The sequence below is a fragment of the Notechis scutatus genome, chromosome Z (genome assembly GCF_049901735.1).
Source record: "Notechis scutatus isolate UNSWTSFEM ecotype Mainland chromosome Z, rNotScu1.2, whole genome shotgun sequence".
Classification (NCBI taxonomy): Eukaryota; Metazoa; Chordata; class Lepidosauria; order Squamata; family Elapidae; genus Notechis; species Notechis scutatus.
In genome coordinates this window covers 117,107,777-117,126,613 of record NC_142025.1, presented here as the reverse complement: position 1 = coordinate 117,126,613, position 18,837 = coordinate 117,107,777, and the positions used below count along the sequence as shown (strand labels likewise).

At 41.6% G+C, this 18,837-nt stretch overlaps 1 gene segment (V, D, J or C); it reads left to right on the top strand.

The window, feature by feature from the left end:
• The window catches only part of LOC113428669 (Ig gamma-2 chain C region-like), a 22,844-nt gene extending 4,447 nt beyond the window's left edge, over positions 1-18,397 (top strand). Inside the window, 4 exon segments of the C gene segment in view lie at positions 12,378-12,771; positions 14,548-14,880; positions 16,811-17,140; positions 17,954-18,397. Of these exon segments, the coding sequence occupies positions 12,378-12,771; positions 14,548-14,880; positions 16,811-17,140; positions 17,954-18,276 (1,380 nt within the window).
• The last annotated feature ends 440 nt before the right edge of the window (positions 18,398-18,837 follow it).

Genomic DNA, 18,837 nt, shown 5'->3' with positions numbered 1-18,837 from the left:
ATGCTGTACTTTGGTATTCTGTTTTTGTCATCTTTGTTATATTTGCTAGAGAATAAATAAAGAGAATATGAAACAAAATAAAAGTCTCCTATATGTGTTTCTGGTGGTGAGATGAAGGGAACGAGTAAAGGGAGGATCCAATCTGGGTTTGTCATCGGGACGAGAGGTTTAGTCTTCTGAACTTTTGGACTCATGCTGGAGCTCAATCTCAGGAACTTCTTTTCACCAGAATGGAGAGAGAGTTCCTGTGTCAACTCGTAAAGCATTCTTGGCCTGCTCTTGAGTTGCCATAGATGGGGGGGACTGATGGAGCAGAATGGCAGCGACAACCAGAAGCACATTCCATGCAAACCTTCTTCAAGGCTGTAGTAAATCCCAGACTACTGAGACCAACCAGAGAGGCATGATCTCTATAGCCTGCAAAAGTGCTTAGTTGGAGAATGTGATTTATGACACACCCTTGGGGAGGAGGGAAACAAGGTCATAGGAGGGCAGTAAATTACATGAGGCAGAGCTGACTTCATTTGGGTTTGTGCCGACATGTTGCTCCTAATAAATAACTGGATTTCTTTTGAAACTTGGCTCAAGGCTCATGGTTTAATTAGGGAATCCGTTGGAACCCTGACACTCTGAGGATGGATTCCAGCATGAGTTCAAAAGTTTGAAAGACTAAACCTCTGGTCCCAATGACTGACCCAGATTGAATTCTGCAACATTATCCTGGGACATTTATATTTGCCTTCATTCATGCACAAGTGAAGTGAAGTGATAGTACCACTTTATGACACTTTGGTAAGACTTTGAATATTGCATCCAGTTTTGGTCACTGCAATATTAAAAAGATTCAGATTAACAGAGTTGGAAGAGATAATCTAGTCCAACCCCATGCCCAAGCAGGAGACCCTACACCATTTCTGATGAATGGCAGTCCAATCTCTTCTCAAGTGATGGCGCTCCCACAATCTCTGAGGGCAACTTCTGTTCCGTTGGTTGATTGTTCTCACTGTCAGAAAGTTTCTCCTTATTTCCAGGTTAAATCTCTCCTTGTTCAGTTTCCATTCATTATTCCTTGTCTGGCCTTTGGGTGCTTCAGAAAATAGCTTGTCTCTCTCCTCTCTGTGGCAGCCCTTAAATATTGGAACACTGCTATCATGTCTCCCCTGGTCCTTCTCTTCACTAGACTAGCCATGACCAGTTCCTGCAACCTTTTTATTATATGTTTTAGTCTCCAATCCCCTAATCATGCTGGTCTCTGCATTTTTCTAGAGTCTCAACATCTTTTTTATACTGTGATGACCAAAACTGGTGATGTTGAAACTCTAGAAAGAATACAGAGAAGAGCAACAAAGATGATTAGGGGACTGGAGACTAAAATAAAATGGTTCTTGGGAATTGGATATGTCTAGTTTAATGAAAAGAAGGACCAGGGGTGACATGAAAGCAGTGTTCTAGTATCTAAGGGGCTACCACAAAGCAAAGGGTTCAATCTATTCTCCGAAGCACCAGAGGGAAGGACAAGAAGCAATGGGTGGAAACTAATCAAGGAGAGAATCAACCTAGAACTAAGGAGAAACTTCCTAACAGTGAGAACAATCAATCAGTAGAATGGTTTGCTTCCAGAAGTTGTGGGTTGTCTAGTGAACAGAAGGACCAGGGGAGATATGACAGCAGTCTTCACGTTGCCAACTTCAAAGCCGATGCAAAAATTTATGTCACCAGATAAAAACTGAATGCACCAATTACCACATTAAACAAGAAGAAAACCTTCTACACACCAATTCCACCTGCGCTTTCTACAATTTTATAAACAACAAATTAAAAGATTCAAGGTCCATCCCACCCCTGAAAGGACCTAATGGTAAAGACTGCAACGATGACACTATTAAAGCAAACCTCTTTAACACATTCTTTGGCTCAGTATTTGTAAACAGCAATGGATCACGCCCAGTATTTCCTAGTCAAACCACAGACAACTACTATAATTTAATACATATTGATTTTATGGAAGACAATGTTGAAAAAGCACTACGCAATCTAAAACCGTCTCTATCTATTCGACCGGACAGAATATGTGCCTACTTCCTAAAAAAGCTATCCACTGCCATAGCCAAACCTCTAAGCATAATCTTTGAAAAATCTTTCAGGACCAGGGGGGACATGACAGCAATGTTCCAATATTTGAGAGTCTGCCACAGAGAGGAAATGGTCAAGCTATTTTCTAAAGTACCCAAAGGCCAGACAATGAATAATGGATGGAAACTGAACAAGGAGAGATTTAACCTGGAAATAAGGAGAAACTTTCTGACAGCGAGGACAATCAGCCGATGGAACAGCTTGCCCTTGGATATTGTGGGAGTGTCATCATTTGAGACTTTCAAGAAGAGATTGGACCACCATTTTTCAGAAATGGTGTAGGGTCTCCCACTTGGGCGAGAGATTGGACTAGATGACCTACAAGGTCCATTCCAACTGTGATTATCTGTTATCTGTTATCTGACTTGGTTGTGAATCACTGAACACCACTATTATCAAAACATGTTTAGGTGAGCATGGGGCAGTTGCCCTGTCATTTGTGACATATACGTTCACAAATTTATGGCCCTTCACCAATCATTAAACTAAGTTAGTGCAAGAGGGTAACAATGGTCTTCTGTGATATTCTGGGGCCAATGATGAGACTTGCTATAGATCAGGGGTGTCAAACTCGTGGTGTCACGTTGTCATCACATGATGTATCACAACTTTCCCCCTTCACTAAAATGGTGTTGGCGTGGCCAATGTGTGATGCATCCAGGCCACAAGCCATGAGTTTGACACCCCTGCTGTAGATGCAGATAGACATCACAAAGTTGTCACTAAGAGAAACCCCAACTGTGTGCTAACCCATTCTTACTTCAGCTTTCCTTTGCTTCATAGACCTGCAAAGGTCATAATTACAAGGAATTGTTGAAAGGGTAGAGATGTAATAGGAAAGAAAAGAATACACAATCACCAACTTCATGAAAATGCCTATCAACTCTTTTTCTATACCTTCATATGACTTATGTTTGCTAATATAGCTTTATGATTTCATTATTCCCACCTCCTCTAAACAGGTCAAATGGATTGCATCTGCTCTGAAGAAGCTGAAGAAGAAGTCAATAGGCCCCACTACAAGAATATAATCCAGCAACGAACATAGTACCCATTTCTGAAGGTTCAATGTCTTTCAATCCCACCCTTCTCCTTGACCCACCAGTTCTCTTCTTTTTGAGTTGTAGATGATGTTCTGATGGAGGAGGGGCTACTTTGCTTGAATCCATTTCCCAAGCTTATTTCTGCTTAATATCAGCTGAACTTTACAGAGTCATCTTGCAAAAAGGAAAACACAAACATCATCTCCCAAAAACAACCATCTTTTCAAATTAAAGTATTACCAAAGTTCCTGCAAAAAGCAGATAATCTTCTAACAAGCTTCTCAAACTGTTCCTGATTCCAACTCCCCAGCCCAAGGTGGAGATTTAAGTCTTCCTTTTATCCCAAAGTCTTTTAATCTCTGTGGCTATCGCCTTTAATATATCCTCAGCCTCTCCAATGGTCTTAGATCAGCCAATACAAAGAATGTGTGATTTCCTTATATTTTATTAATAGTAACATAGATACAGCCTTGTCCCCTGATATTTTGTGACTCTTATTGTTCCTATTGCTGCCTTTCCCCAATGTTACTGTGGTTGGATTCCAGATTGGAAGCACTGTTGCTATTCTTCATATTCTATATTTTTGTCATCTTCATTGTATTTGCTAGAAAATAATAAAGAGCTTTCAAGAAGAGACTAGACTGCCATTTGTCTGAAATAGTGTAGGGTCTTCTGCTTGGGCGGGGGTTTGAACTAGATGACTTACAAGGTCCCTTCCAACTTTGTTAATCTTTATCTGTATCTTATTGCTCCTATCACTGCCTTTCCCCAAAGTCACTGTTGTCGGATTCCCGACTGGAAGCACTGTTGTACTTCATATTCTATATTTTTGTCACTGAAATAAAAAACAAGTGTGTGAGGTGCAAAGGAGCTACTAATGTCATGCAATTTACTTTGAGGGAATAATATAATGATGTCATTTATGAGACACAAAGATCCACTATATACCTAGGTCCACTGGGCTCCAGAAAATTGGAGTACATGGTCCTTTCTCTCGTGGTTCTTTTTCTCTATACTCTGCTCACCACAATAGCATCCAATCTCTTGAACCCTTTGGATTGCTCCATTCTTGGATGAGGCAGAAGCATCAACTTTCTTCTCTTTGCAATGTCAATATGGGTTACCAGCAGCCTGCAAAAGAAGACCTGAGGAGGGTATCAAGACTAGAGGACCATGGTGGCTTCAGAGAGACTGAGGACAGAAGGAGATGAGCACATGGCAACTGTGCTGAGAGGTATTGAAAGGGTGGATCATCCAGCTCATTGGCCAATTGTACCCAAACTCATGTCTGCCTTCCCAATGTCCTTTGCAGTTCAAGGATAGTCTACCACCAACTCTGGCGCCTCCAATCCACCTGCCCAATATCTTCAACTAAGCATGGCAATATTTGCTGTGGATCTCCAGCAGTTTCAGCCCTGATGTTCTGAAGGAGTTTGGGTTGGGGAAGGTTGAGAAGGTCATCATCATCTTCATCGTCATCATCATTACCATCTTCATCTATAGATGTTACGCTTAGTAGGCATGAGTTAAGATAGCAACCCAGAAGCAGCCACCATTTTGGAACACTAATATGGGTGGAACAAAATAATAACTATTTCCATGAGGCCACTATGGAGAAACTGTTTCATTTTGCTTTGGTAACATGGTCTTCACAGCTCTAGCACTATACATACCACATTAAGGCGTTGCAAGAGTGCTGAAAATGATGGCCACTCCAAGGAGGCAGCAATTATGACTTACAAAAACATGACCTGGCCAAAATGGTGATCCATAGTTATTTGAAATATAAGTGAGGAAGAGATTTGGGGGCCTGGTGGAATGGGAATCAATCAGGATCCATCAGAATAGAGCTGGAATGGACCTTGGAAGTCTTCTAGTCCAGGGCCCGCGGGGGGCCCCGGGGCGGGTGGGGCCTTTTTGAAAAAAGCTTGGGGGGGGGGGGGGGGGGGGCGTGGGGGGGGGGGGGGGGGGGGGGGGGGGGGGGGGGGGGGGGGGGGGGGGGGGGGGGGGGGGGGGGGGGGGGGGGGGGGGGGGGGGGGGGGGGGGGGGGGGGGGGGGGGGGGGGGGGGGGGGGGGGGGGGGGGGGGGGGGGGCAGAAAGTGTTGGGGGGGGGGGGGGGGGGGGGGGGGGGGGGGGCAACCCCTGTTCAAGCAGGAAACCCTATAATATGTCAGATAGGTGGTTGTCCATTCTCTTCTTTAAAATGTCCAATGATGGAGCACCCACAACTTCTGGTGGCAAGCTGTTCCATTGGTTAATTGTCCTCACCATTAGTTAGTTTCTCAAGTCCAGATTGCTTCTTTCCTTGATTAGTTTATGTCCATCGTTTCTTGTCCTGCTTTCTGGTGCTTTGGAAAATAAGTTGACCCTCTCTTTTTTGTGGCAGCCCCACAAATACTGGAATATGTTATCATGTCTCCACCACCACCCCCCAATCCTTCTTTTCCCTGGATTAGCCTTATCCCCTAGATTAGCATTTTTTGTTCAGGTTGACTTCTACAGCTTTGCCTTGCCTAGCGATGAAACTTTTGGACTTTGAAAATGGACAACCAAAGGCAGCAAATGGGGAAGTTCTCTGTGGTTAATGCTTTTTTATTGCTTTTATGATGGCACCTTTTGGATCCCAAATATATCTCTGGGACCCACAGGGCCTGGTTGTTGTTTTCTGTTCACACCTTCACGCTAGCTCAAAGAACATGACTAGTTGGAAAATAAAATATTTTGGGGGGACACTCTTTTAAGAACAAAGTAAGGGGAAAGTTCTGAGACAGATTATAGATTGACACTGAACCGAGGCTGGCACTTGGCTTGGTAAGTACAATATTCATCAAAATCTGGGGCTTTGAAAGATGAAAATATAGAAAATTAAGAGAACTTGAGGTCCACATTTCCATACTGTTGCTGAATTGTAAAACTTGGTCTTCCACCTATCTCACCAATGAAAGAACCAGTAGACTGAAAATTCTTGGTCCATCAGGCTTAGAACAATTTATCAGGTAGTTGCATTCCACCCCAATCCTTTAGATTTCAGGTGAGCCTCGCAATTGGAAACTGGGCAATTTGTAGTTACTACCAGAAGTCTTCGTGTTCCAGATTGTAGTCTAACTTCAGTTGGGTTTGGCAGATACTCTATCTCAGGTTAGGAGATTCATTTATAAGATTTATTCAATCAAACTAATCAAGGAGAGAAGCAACCTAGAACTAAGGAGAAATTTCCTGACAGTTAGAACAATTAATTGGTGAAATAACTTGGTTCCAGAAGTTGTGAGTGCTCCAACACTGGAAGTTTTTAAGAAGAGATTGGACAACCATTTGTCTCAAAAGGTGTAGCATCTCCTGCTTGAGCAGGATTTGGACTAGAAGACTTCCAACTCTTGTTATTTTCTTCTCCTTCTCTTCTAACTCTCTTCTCTTCTAATTCTAATTCTTATTCTATCCTATTCTATTAATTGGAAGATCCTGGAGCTGAAGCCTCAACCAAACTCAACTGAAATATATTTTAGCACACAATGTGCAGGAGGAGACAAGCTGAAGGTGCAGCAGTAGGATCACCTAAATAACCCCACAGTCCTGATATTTGATTGGGAAGTTTAGACCATAGCAAACAACTCCAGGTTCTGCTAGTGAAAATCAAAGGAGAGAATTGATAGCCTCAGCTGAGAGTTAGGATGAATTAACTCAACATCTGCTCCAAGCTTTCATTACCTCAACTGGTAGTTCTTGATCCTAAATTTGAATTCTAGGATACGGGTGCCTTGGAGTAGTTCATCTGGGAGGTTCTGCTAGTGAAAATCAAAGGAGAGATTCGGTAACCTCAGCTGAGAGCTAGGATGAACTAACTCAGCATTTGCTCCAAGCTTTCTCTACCTCAACTGACAGTTCCTGATCCTAAATTTGAATTCTAGGATACGGGTGCCTTGGAGTAGCTTATCTGGGGGGTTCTGCTAGTGAAAATCAAAGGAGAGATTTGGTAGCTTCAGCTGAGGGCTAGGATGAAGTAACTCAACAACTACTCCAAGCTTGATCCTTGACTGGTAGTTCTTGGTCTCAAATTTGAATTCTAGGGTATGGGTGTCATCTGCCCTTCTGCCCAGCTGGGAAATCTGTTATTTGGGCTTGAGTGTTAGGAAAAAGAAAACCCATTCCATATTGGATCCTTCACTGTGCCATTTGCTATCCTACCTGTATTCAGAATTTAATCAAGCTAGTGAGTAGAAACGGGCTCTATGGGTTTGTACACTCAGCCAGGAGCCCAGCTATGAGCTTTCTGATTAATGCTAGGGTTTAGAGAAAGTAGCAAGGAGTAGGAATATTATCCCATTGCCAAGCCTGCCATTTCAGTTAGGAGAAGATAGGTTTGAAGTTCAGGAATTGGAAAGAATTTTTAGAATTAGGTTCCAGCCTAACGCTCACTCCAAAAATTCTCCACTTCTGAGTTGAGTTGGTAAGGAAGCTTGCTGCTCGCTTCAGATCAGTTGGTAAGGAGAAGGAAACTAACTGGTTACCTGCTATGTGCCCTGGGCACATCTGTAAGCTTTTTGGTTCTTTTATGGGTATTTTAGGTTCAAACAAGCTAGTGAAGAGCAAAGAGGCAACTTAAATGAAGGTTCAGTGCCTGCTCACATCTGGGAGATTCTAAAGGAAATGCCTTTAAAAAACCCATCCTTTGCTAAATTTAGGATTCATTCATGATGAGAAAAGCTTCCAGCAGAAAGGTTTTGATTCCCAGGTGTGCCTTGCTGTTCCTCAAAGATGGTTCTGCTCAGGTGAGCTGGAGGAATTTCTGGACTGCTGCTGAATGTTTCTCTCCTCCCAAATTAATGTTAGGCTGCAGTGAAACTACAGGAAAGGAGAAAGCATGAGCCCAGTCACATTTCAGGTGGAAAATTAATGGAGTGGGATTGGTTGCAAGGATGCTGGTTATCAGAATGAGGGTTGGCTGGGAAGGTTTTGGGCACCATCTAGGTGCAGGAGAAACCCTATGGCAGGGCAAGACTTCATTTAGGCCAGAGGTGTCCAAACTTTTTGCAAGTAGGGCCAGATTTGGTGAGGTGAAAATGTGTGGGGGCCGACCATTCAGCCTGACATTCTTGAACCATTAACATTAAATGCCGGCTGGCAGTGATGAGTGACAGGCTGAGCCGGTGGGAAGAAGAGGCTGCAAGCTGCTCAAAATTTGAAAACGGGCTACAATTGGCCTCGGGTCGGACTTTGGACATGCCTGATTTAGGCAATCTCTAATCCCCCAGATGATTAACTGGGTTCAAGAAGGTGGAAGCAAGGCGAGTCTTGGTTTTATTTAGGATTGCCACTTAAATAAGAAATAAATCATAATTCAACTTGCTCCTTTGCCGGTAGCAGCAGGAAGGTCAGTAGGCAATAGCTCTTCAAAGAGGGACATTCATAGGATGATTCAGAATAGAGCTGGAAGGGACCTTGGAGGTCTTGCAGTCCAGCCCCCGGCCCTGGCAGGAGACCCTATACCATTTCAGACAAGTGGCTCTCTAATCTCTTCTTAAAAACCTCCAGTGATGAAGAACCCACAATGTCTGGACGCAAGCTGTTCCACTGGATAATTGTCCCCCCTGTTAGGAAGTTTCTCCTTAATTCCATGTTGCTTCTCTCCTTGATTAGTTTCCATCCCTTGTTTCTTGTCCTACTGATAGATGGCTTGCTAAGGCCTGTAGAGAGGTATGGATGGTTAGCAAAAGTGATTAGCAATCTTAGTTCCTCCATGTTTAACAATGGAAGTGTGTAACAAAGCATGAAAGAGGCTGAGGAGATATAAAGGACCTAACACATAAGGTTAGCCTAGTGCTATTTTTACTGGGACATCTCAGATTCTAGATCTGGGTCCTGTAGATTAGGGACTAGATTGTACCAAGGAGTTAAAACCAAAGGGGAAATTTTACCCATCAGAACAACTGAATAATAGGTAAAAGTCAAATCCTTAACTCCCACAATGAGGGTCCTTGTTTACTGCCAGATAAAAGCAGAACAGTTCTTGTAAATTGACACTTTTCACCTATAATAGAATTTTGCAATATATTGCACTGTAACTCCCATCATCCTTACCCCTAGCATGACCCTTGATAACAAGTACAAGGCACTGTTGCTCAGCATCATAGAAAATCACAAGAATTTAACTTGCTGTCCCCATCAGAGCTAGACTAATCTTTCTCTTTCTTAGGAATTGTGTATTGTTGGACTCGTGAACTATCCATCTGTTCATAGCCTCGTGAGGTTAAGATTATTTTTCTCTCTGAAGATTGGCCAAAGTCCCAGTATCCTGTGAAACATGACATTTATGTCAGCCTATTGCTGGGGAAATATCAACCAGTATAGATAATAAACGAGGCTAGAGTGGCTTGAAAGAAACATGGATAAAGATTCAAACACATTTCATGGATAAAGATGTTGAAATTCAAGTTACTGGGGGAAAGTTAAGTTCAGGAATGCCAATTCTCTCTTTTTTTTAAATTTGTTCCTTTGTCTTTAGCTTCAGTTTGAATTCAGATGGCCTTTGATAGGATTTCAGGTTGATCTCCAAAGCCCTAAACTAACCGTCTGGTTGTTTGTATCCTGGCACAGTTAGATGAAATTGTCTTGCTCTACCAGATGAAAGATTGTAAAATGGTACATCTACTGGGAAAGAAACATTACTCAACATTTAGTGATGGCGATAGGGTTTCTGAACTCCCACAAAACTGATAACAAAAATGATAGAGAATCTTCCACATCTTGAATTCAAAACATAGCAAATGGAAGTGGAATCTAAATTAATCCATTTTACTGCAGATGTTTTGCACACAGTGTGATCCGTGCTCTATTTTTTCCATCGCAACTTTCTTGCTTCTTTACTTAAACCATGCAGGGCTACAATAGTCAAAAATGGAGCTGAATAAGAGGAAGTAACACTTAGGTTTTGAAGATGGGAATGCATTTTGAGATACGTTGACTGAGTGGGTTTTCTTGTCCTATGAGGGGTCCTTGGTGGTCTCTGAGCTTGGTTGATTTCTTGCAGACATTTCATTACCCAATTAGGCAACATCATCAGTGTAGTATGGAGTGGGATATGCTCTCCGTTTATATTCTAGTCATCTTGATGGGGTTTTTTGGTTGGGCTGTTTACTGTTAGCTTGTGTAGCGGTTCCTTGATTGGGATGTTGTTTATTTGATTGTTGTTCTGATGTTAATCTTGGAGTTAATCCATAGTCATTTGGATGCTGACTGCTGGTGGAGAGGTACTTGGCTCTTTTTCTTCCCTTTCCTTCTTCTAAGAAAGCATCTTTCATATTGGTGCTCTGTGTCTTGATCTGTGATGTGTCTAAGCCAAAGTGAACTTCTGTTTCGTGCCATAGATTTTTATCAGCTTGTTATTATGTGCTTCTTTCCCTTTAATAGACTTTGCTGTTACCTCTTCCCCAAAGTTTTTCTCTTTCTGGAGGTTGACTGCGAAATTGCATTCAAAGGCATGCATGTCACTGAAAATGAAATGTTCAGCCTTTGAAATGAAATGTTCAGACTGAGACATTATAGGATTTGCCTCCAATGGGATATGCTTTGTCCATCAGTAGAAATGAGATTGAGTTGACCTTCTTAACTGAAAGAATAAGGTTTGGATAGTGTTTGTTGGTAGGGGAGTCGCCTGTAAGATGGGTGATAAATTGGTTTAATAAAATAAAATAGAGAAGTGTCTATGGAGGTTCTCATTCATTCAGGTCATGCTTGTCCCAAAGGAGCTTTTCTAAGAGGCAACTGAACTCTCTGGTTTTTCTTGGAAGACCTTAAACTTCTCATCCAAGAAGCTTCTTCAGCTTCTCATCCAAGAAGCTTCTTTAGCTCTAAAGAAGCTTCTTGGATGAGAAGCAAAATGTCTTCCAAGAAAAACCAGAAGGTCCAGTTCCCTCTTGAAAAAGTACCTTTGGGAGAAAATAAAGGAAGCTTCAATTCAAAACCCATTTTCCCTTCACATGGAAGAGGCTTTAAATTCTTTTGTGAAATTGTGGTAAATTGAGGACAACCTGCATTTGCATTCCAAGTTCTGAAACAAGGGGCTTAAGGAGAAACAAGGGTGTGGATATATTGCAAATTTCAGCAAATGAATAACCTCAATTTTGCTTGACTTAAAAGAAAATTCTACACCTCATAATGTAAAAATTCTTTAAATAGCAGTTGCTTTAAATTCTGTGTCTCTTGTGTGAAGCAAAATCTTTTTCTTTCACTTTACCTTTGTCCTTTACTACAAAAATATGGCATCACTCCTTATATTCATCATATCATTGCCTTAACTTCATTTATGAAACAATATATAACACCTTCTGTCTAATTGTATGTACCTACCTTGAACTCAAAAAGCTAAACTTTCCTTATATGCAGGCTACAGGGAATCCTTGAATTACAATAACTGAGCCCAAAATTGTAACTAAGTGAGACAGTTGTTAAGTGACTTTGGCCCCATTTTACAACCTTTCTGGTCATAGTCGTTAAATAAATCACCACAGTTCTTTTGAAGTTAGTAACATGGTTGTTGTGAATCTGGCTTCCTCATTGACTTTGTGTGTCACAAGGTTGCAAAAGGTGATCCTATGACCTCAGGACACTGCAAACATCATAAATATGAGCCAGTTTCCAAGTGTCCAAATTTGATCACATGATCAATGTCGTAAGTGTGAAAAACAGTCATAAGTCACCATGGTAACTTTGAATGGACACTAAATGAGTTGTGGTAAATTGAGGACAACCTGAATTAGCATTCCAAGTTCTGAAACAAAGGGCTTAAGGAGAAACAAGGGTGTGGATATATTGCAAATTTCAGCAAATGAATAACCTCAATTTTGCTTTACTTAAAAGAAAATTCTACACCTCATAATGTAAAAATATGCTTGGGTTGTCTTCCATGCACTAATTAAATTTTGTATTTCAGGTGATTCCAGATGGTGGAACTCTCCAATGGCACCAGAGTGCTATTCTACATTTACCTCCCTAATGAAATCTATTTGGAGAATCCAATCGGAATGGCAGGGCCACTGTTTCTCACAAATTCTCTCTCCATAAACTTACATGAGTAGTATGGAGTAGTGATTGTCAAACTTGGCACCCTTAAGATATTTATGGAGAATTCTAGGAGTTCAATGGAGAATTCTAGGAGTTGAAATCCACCCATCTAAAAGTTGCCAAGGGTGAAAAACACTGGGGTAGAATAATTTTCTAGAGGTTCCCAGGTCCATTAGAGGGTATATCAACCCCATTTTCATCATCTTGTCTTTATCTTTCCCTACAGAAACTCCCAAAGCCCCCACTGTGTTCCCATTGAGTTCTAATGATGAAACCCAAGTGACTGGGGAAACTTCCACAGACTCCAATGTTAGCATCGGTTGTCTCGTCAAAAGCTACTTTCCTGAACCAGCCACAGTGCAATGGAATTCAGGTGCCATCACTAGTGGAATCCAACACTTCCCTCCAGTTCATTCATCTGGCCAGTATACTCACACCAGCCTGCTCACCATCCCCATCAGCCAGTGGGAATCTGAGTCATTCCACTGCAACGTGGAGCATGCTGCCACCAACACCAGAATTAACAAAAGCATTGAGCGTGAGTCTGGCAAAATTGCTCTTATCTTTTTTTCCTTTCCAAGGGCAGTTGATTAGTCAAAGACAAAATCAATCCCTAAGTATGACAATAAGGGGGCAGGGGAAAGTACACAGTATTCAGGATAATATTAGATTTCTGTTTGGGACCAAAAGTCCTACAGTAGAAAAAAAAATAGCTCAAAATGGGATATTTCCAATGTGATTTGCAAGAATCAGGTGATTGGTGTGAAGAGAAAAGATTTGGAACTTTCCCTATCTGAAGAAGGGAAAATCCAATTAAGCCATTGAAATTTTAATGATGAAGGGACAGTTTTTTCACGTCTATTAAAATCAGAGGTGGTATTCAGCAGGTTCTGACAAGTTCTGAAGAACCAGTAGCAGAAATTTTGAGTGCTTAGACTTATATGCCACTTTACAGTGCTCTACAGGCCTCTCTAAGTGGTTTACAGAGTCAGAATATTGCCCCCAACAATTTAGGTCATCATTTTATCCACCTGGGAAGGATGGAAGAATGAGTCAACCTTGAGCCTGCTGAGATTCAAACTGCCAAATTGTAGGCAGCCGGCAGGCAGCAGAAGTAGCTTGCAGAACTACACTCTAACCACTGCTCCATCACTTTAAACCATGGGATCATTAAGCCAAAGGGCAAATAGAACAAGAATAGGTGAATCAAAATAGAGTAGAGTAGAGTAGAGTAGAGTAGAGTAGAGTAGAGTAGAGTAGAGTAGAGTAGAGTGAGTGGAGTGAGTGGAGTGGAGTGGAGTGGAGTGGAGTGGAGTGGAGTGGAGGTGGGTGGAGTGGGGTGGGGTGGGTGGGGGGGGGGTGGGGTGAAATGGAATGGAATGGAATGGAATGGAATGGAATGGAATAGAATAGAATAGAATAGAATAGAATAGAATAGAATAGAATAGAATAGAATAGAATAGAATAGAATAGAATAGAATAGAATTCTTTATTGGCCAAGTGTGATTGGACACACAAGGATGAGAAATAGTTTGACACTGTTGTGGGAATTAGTTGTTTAGCAGAGTGATGGCATTTGGGGGGGAAAACTGTCCTTGTGTCTAGTTGTTCTGGTGTGCAGTGCCCTATAGTGTTGTTTTGGGGGTAGAAGTTGAAACAATTTATGTCAAAGATGTGAGGGGTCTATAGTTATTAATATTAATTAATAATTATTAAAAATAAAATATTATTAATAATAATTAATTAATTAAATATTGATAATAATTAATTAAATATTAATATTAATTAAAGGTAAAGGTTCCCCTTGCTTTGTGCTAGTTGTTTCTAGCTCTACGGGGTGGTGCTCATCTCTGTTACAAAACTGAAGAGTCAGCACTGTCCAAAGACATCTCTGTGGTGATGTGGCCGGCATGACTAAATGCCGAAGGAGCACGGAACACTGTTCCCTTCCCACCAAAGTGGTCCCTATTTTTCTACTTGCATTTTACATGCTTTCAAACTGCTAGGTTGGCAGAAGCTGGGACAAGTAACAGGAGTTTTACTCCATTACACGGCGCTGGGGATTCGAACCACCGATCTGCCAACCTTTCTGATCAACGAGCTCAGCATCTTAGCCCCTGAGCCACTGCATCCCACATTATTAATTAAGGACTGTTTTATTTTAGAGTCTGCTAATCAATGCAATCAGTCTTTCATTGGTCTTTTTGTTGTCGTTGTTCAATATTTCTAAGAGGGTCATCTAAATCGGAAGAGACTTCAAGCGATAACAGGTAGGTCATCCTTAAACACTAAAAGTCACTCTTAATGCCCACAGGATGTGAAGCCCATGAACCGGTAGCTCCTGAAGTCCATCTGCTCCATTCTTCTTGCAACCCAAAAGGCAGTGATGGAAACATAGCACTGGTGTGCTTCATTCAGGGTTTCTACCCCAAAGAGATTAAAGTTGATTGGCTGGTAGGCAGCCACTCTGGATTACTGGCTCCCTACACTGAACCTCCCAGGCGTGATGCAAATAAGTACACTTTCAGTACCAACAGTGTCGTCAACATCACCCAAGCAGATTGGTTGCAAGGAAATACTTACTACTGCCAGGTAACCCACGAAGCATCCCAAACAAGGACAAAAAGCAGAGCCAGGAAATGTGAAGGTAATCATTTATTTATTTACTTTAGTTTGCCAAACATGTATGAGAAAAACAAGTATAAGTATGAACATAACATATAAACATAAGTATAAACAGCTATAAGTATATACATAATAAATGAGTACGAATAAATGGGAACAGTAGAACAGGGACGGTGGTACGCTTATGCACGCCCCCTTACAGACCTCTTAGGAAAGGAGTGAGGCCCACGATAGTCAGTTTAAGGTTCAAGTTTTGGGGGTTTGAGGATGTAGCAAGTTGCTGAAGTCGTGTTTTCTGCAATCGAGTTTGGAGCTGTTTAATTTGAGTTTGTATCTATTGTTTGCCCATGTGTTATTGTGAATGAAGCTGAAGTAGTCATTGACAGGTAGAACATTGTAGCAGACAATTTTGTGTACTAAGCTTAGATCAGACTATAGGCAGCATCGTTCTAGGTTGTCCAGGTCCAAAATTTCCAGCCTGGTAGCATTGCGAGCAGAGGAGTGGAGTCCTCTTCTCATGAAATACCTCTGGACTTGCTCAATTGTATTAATGTCTGTTATACAGTGTGGATTCCAGGCAGATGAGCTGCATTTGAGAATTGGTCTGGTGAAGATTCTGTATGCCCTGGTTTGCAGTTCAATGTTACCAGAGAAGAAGCTTCACAAAAATAGGTTAACAACTGTTAATGCCTTTTTGGCAATGCTGTTACAGTGAGCTCTGGGGCTTAGATCTTTTGAAATGAGTAGTTCTAGGTCCTTCATATTCATGATGAAATGCAGACTGTGGTTTGTATAATGGGGAATGGACAAAGAATCAAACACCCAGGTGGAGGATAGCTAATCCTTTTATGAGACCTTCCCTCTTATAGTGAAATCCATACCATTTCCAGATAAACTTCATTAACATAACAAATTTCATTGCCAGCTAATATTTAGGTATTCAAGAAAATCCCTATTGCAATTTTTCGGGCACAGCATAAATGAACCAAGGTTCATATGTTCAAAAGAGGAAAATTTCATAATTACAATAGACCAACATATGGAATACTACCCATAGTATCCCATATGATTTCACTATAAGAGGGAAGGTCTCATAAAAGGATTAGTTATCCTCCACCTTGATGTTTGATTCTTTGTCCATTCCCCATTATACAAACCACAGTCTGCATTTCATCGTGAATATGAAGGACCTAGAGATAGGAATGAGCAATTTAGCAATAAGTAGAACAACCAGACCATGGGACAACATCTTATGAGACATATTATTGGAGGGAGGAGGTTTGTTTTCCAAGCTTGTGGTTTGGTTTCTGAACATTTCATTACCAGGCCAGGTAACATCTTCAGTGGGGTTTAGGGGATGTCATTGTTCTTCTGTTTATAAGGGCTTCGGGTGTATGGGTGTGTCAAGTGAGGGTCAGCTGTGAGTCATTAGCGAATCTTATGATGGCTCTTGTGATCAAGTCAGGGTCATTGGGAGGTGAACTGGTGGGGCCAGTTACATGAGTTGATTGGGCGGGGTCAAACATTTGGAAACCAACCCACAAGCTTGAAGAACAAACTTTTACCCTCATCCTGCACCCAAGCTACAGATATTCACCATAAATTACTAGTCCAAGTAGACAACAGTTCCTTTTGGCTTGTCCTTGTTCCAGTTACTTGGTTATAGATATTAAAGTCTAATAACATGCTTTCTTCTTTTAAAAGATGATTCTGAGGGATCTTTGCTTTAGGTTTAGTGTAACGTCAAGTCTTTGGAAAGGGAGAAACACTAAGCCATAGTCAATTGGGTCCAGATAATAGGACATACACTTGACAATTCACAAGTAAAAACAGGCAACATTTTACTTGCAGAAGCTCAAGAGCTGATTTAGAAAGAAGAGAACAAATTAGAGTAAGGGACTAAGGGAGAAGGGAGGGGGATGTAAGCACTGACATGAATTTTGTATCCATAGATGCCACCAGTCAGTTCTCCTCTGGGGTTGCCACCTACCTTCTGCCCCCTCAACCAAAAGATTTGTACATCAACATAAATGCCAAGATTGGTTGCGTGGTTGTCAATCTACAACAGGAAGAGGGGTTGAAAATAAGCTGGTCACGCGAGAAGGAAGTCGCCGCACATGCAGAATTGGTGGCGGTGACCGAGGAAAACAATGGGACCTTCACTGCTGTCGGCCACCTCCCTGTTTCTGCCCATGATTGGGAATCAGGAGAGACTTTCACCTGTTCGGTGGAATATCCAGGTTTGCCTGGTCCCATCGTGAAGACAATTTCCAAGAAGAGAGGTAAGGAGGAAGCAAAGTGGCTCTCCGAGCACAAATGAGAACATTTGCAATTCACAAGGCTGGAGATATAGAACAGAATGTTTAGTTGACGTCAATAGTCTCCAGTCATGGAGCTTTCATTTGTTCTCTCCCTTAATATCATGGCACCTGGGGCCACTGATATGGCATCCCTTGCTTCTGCACAGCCATAATGTAGAATCTTGGCACTGCTAGGAGCCTATGACACTGTTAGAGAATTCAGGACTATTTATGTCCTGGATCCAATCCAAGCCAGGAGTTAGAACAAAGTGAGATACAGAATCTCTATGATCCCATCCCCAATGTGAAATGTCCCCAGCATAGACTTTGATTTCCTCTTGATGCACTGGAGGATCGTAGGGGAAGCCTAAGGGGAAATCCTTATAGAGCATTTGATGGAATAATCTTCCAAGCATAAGCACTGCTGATATAACAGGCACATCACCGACCAAAAGCGAGACGGACTAGGTGAAATGATGTACCCAAGTGGGGTTTTGAAGTTCAGCTCTTTAGAGGACTTCCATGTCCGATCTTCCTAATATTAATTCCTCATATTGCCTGGGCTTCTTCTACCACATTAAGTTCTATTTTGGATTTTCAATGCTACATAAACTCAAGGTCAATTTTGTGTAAGTGACAGTAGCTAATCTGTCAATCTCACAAGTAAACCAGTCCTCAGAGCCTGGCAATCTACAATAAATCATGACTTCATACACGGGAACCAAGTTCCATTACTTTATCCTAAATGAAATATGTGACGTTATCTTTTTTCTTTTTCTTTCCATGTTCACAAAGAAAAGAGCAAGGCACCCATCATCCATATCTACCCTCCCATCCCTGGCAATTCACTTATCCTCACCTGCTTTATTCGAGGCTTTTATCCAGAGGATATAGATGTCCAGTGGCTAAAGAATGGCAATAGCATTTCAGAAGATGACTATGTCAACACCCCAGCTGTGGAGGAAAAGACAGGCAATTCCCACTTCATGTATAGCAAACTCACAATCTCTGAATCATCTTGGGAAGCAGGGGGACAATATAGCTGTATGGTCGTCCATGAAGCCCTTGAAATGAAGTTCACCCAGAAGAGCATAGAGAAAACTTCAGGTAAACGTTGAAAGCTCAAACATGCGTTGTCCTCCTAGATTTGTCTCTCACGGTGTTGGATCCAAATCCTTGTAAATAGTTTACACACTTATGTATTTGGCTGCTGGCTAAATAAAAGCAAACCAACTCACAGGTCTCTTGGGTTATGCCCATTTTTTTCCAACAAATTGGGGACTGAGCAACATTGAGGGATGAGTTCTGGAATGAAGAGGGAAATGGCTAATTTCTCTGGATGTTAGAACAAAGACTTAAGGTTGATGCTGGAGAAAAAGGGGGTTCACTCTTCCCCGTATCAGCATCAATTTGAGAACAAAGGTCTTGGGTCCATGTATTCGTACCACTTCTTCTCAGAGTTCCCCCACAATTTCATTCTTGTCTGGAGATTTGATCCCATCAAAATCCTCTAACCTCCACACATATTTCCAATTGCTTGTGCAAAGAAGACCTTTTTCCTTTCTACATGGGCTGCAATCTTCTGGGTGCAGTTCATTGAATTACAATTATTTACAATTTCCCATCGAGTTTCTCTTTCATCACTCCTTGTCTCTCCATCCTAAATCTTTCAGCCAGGT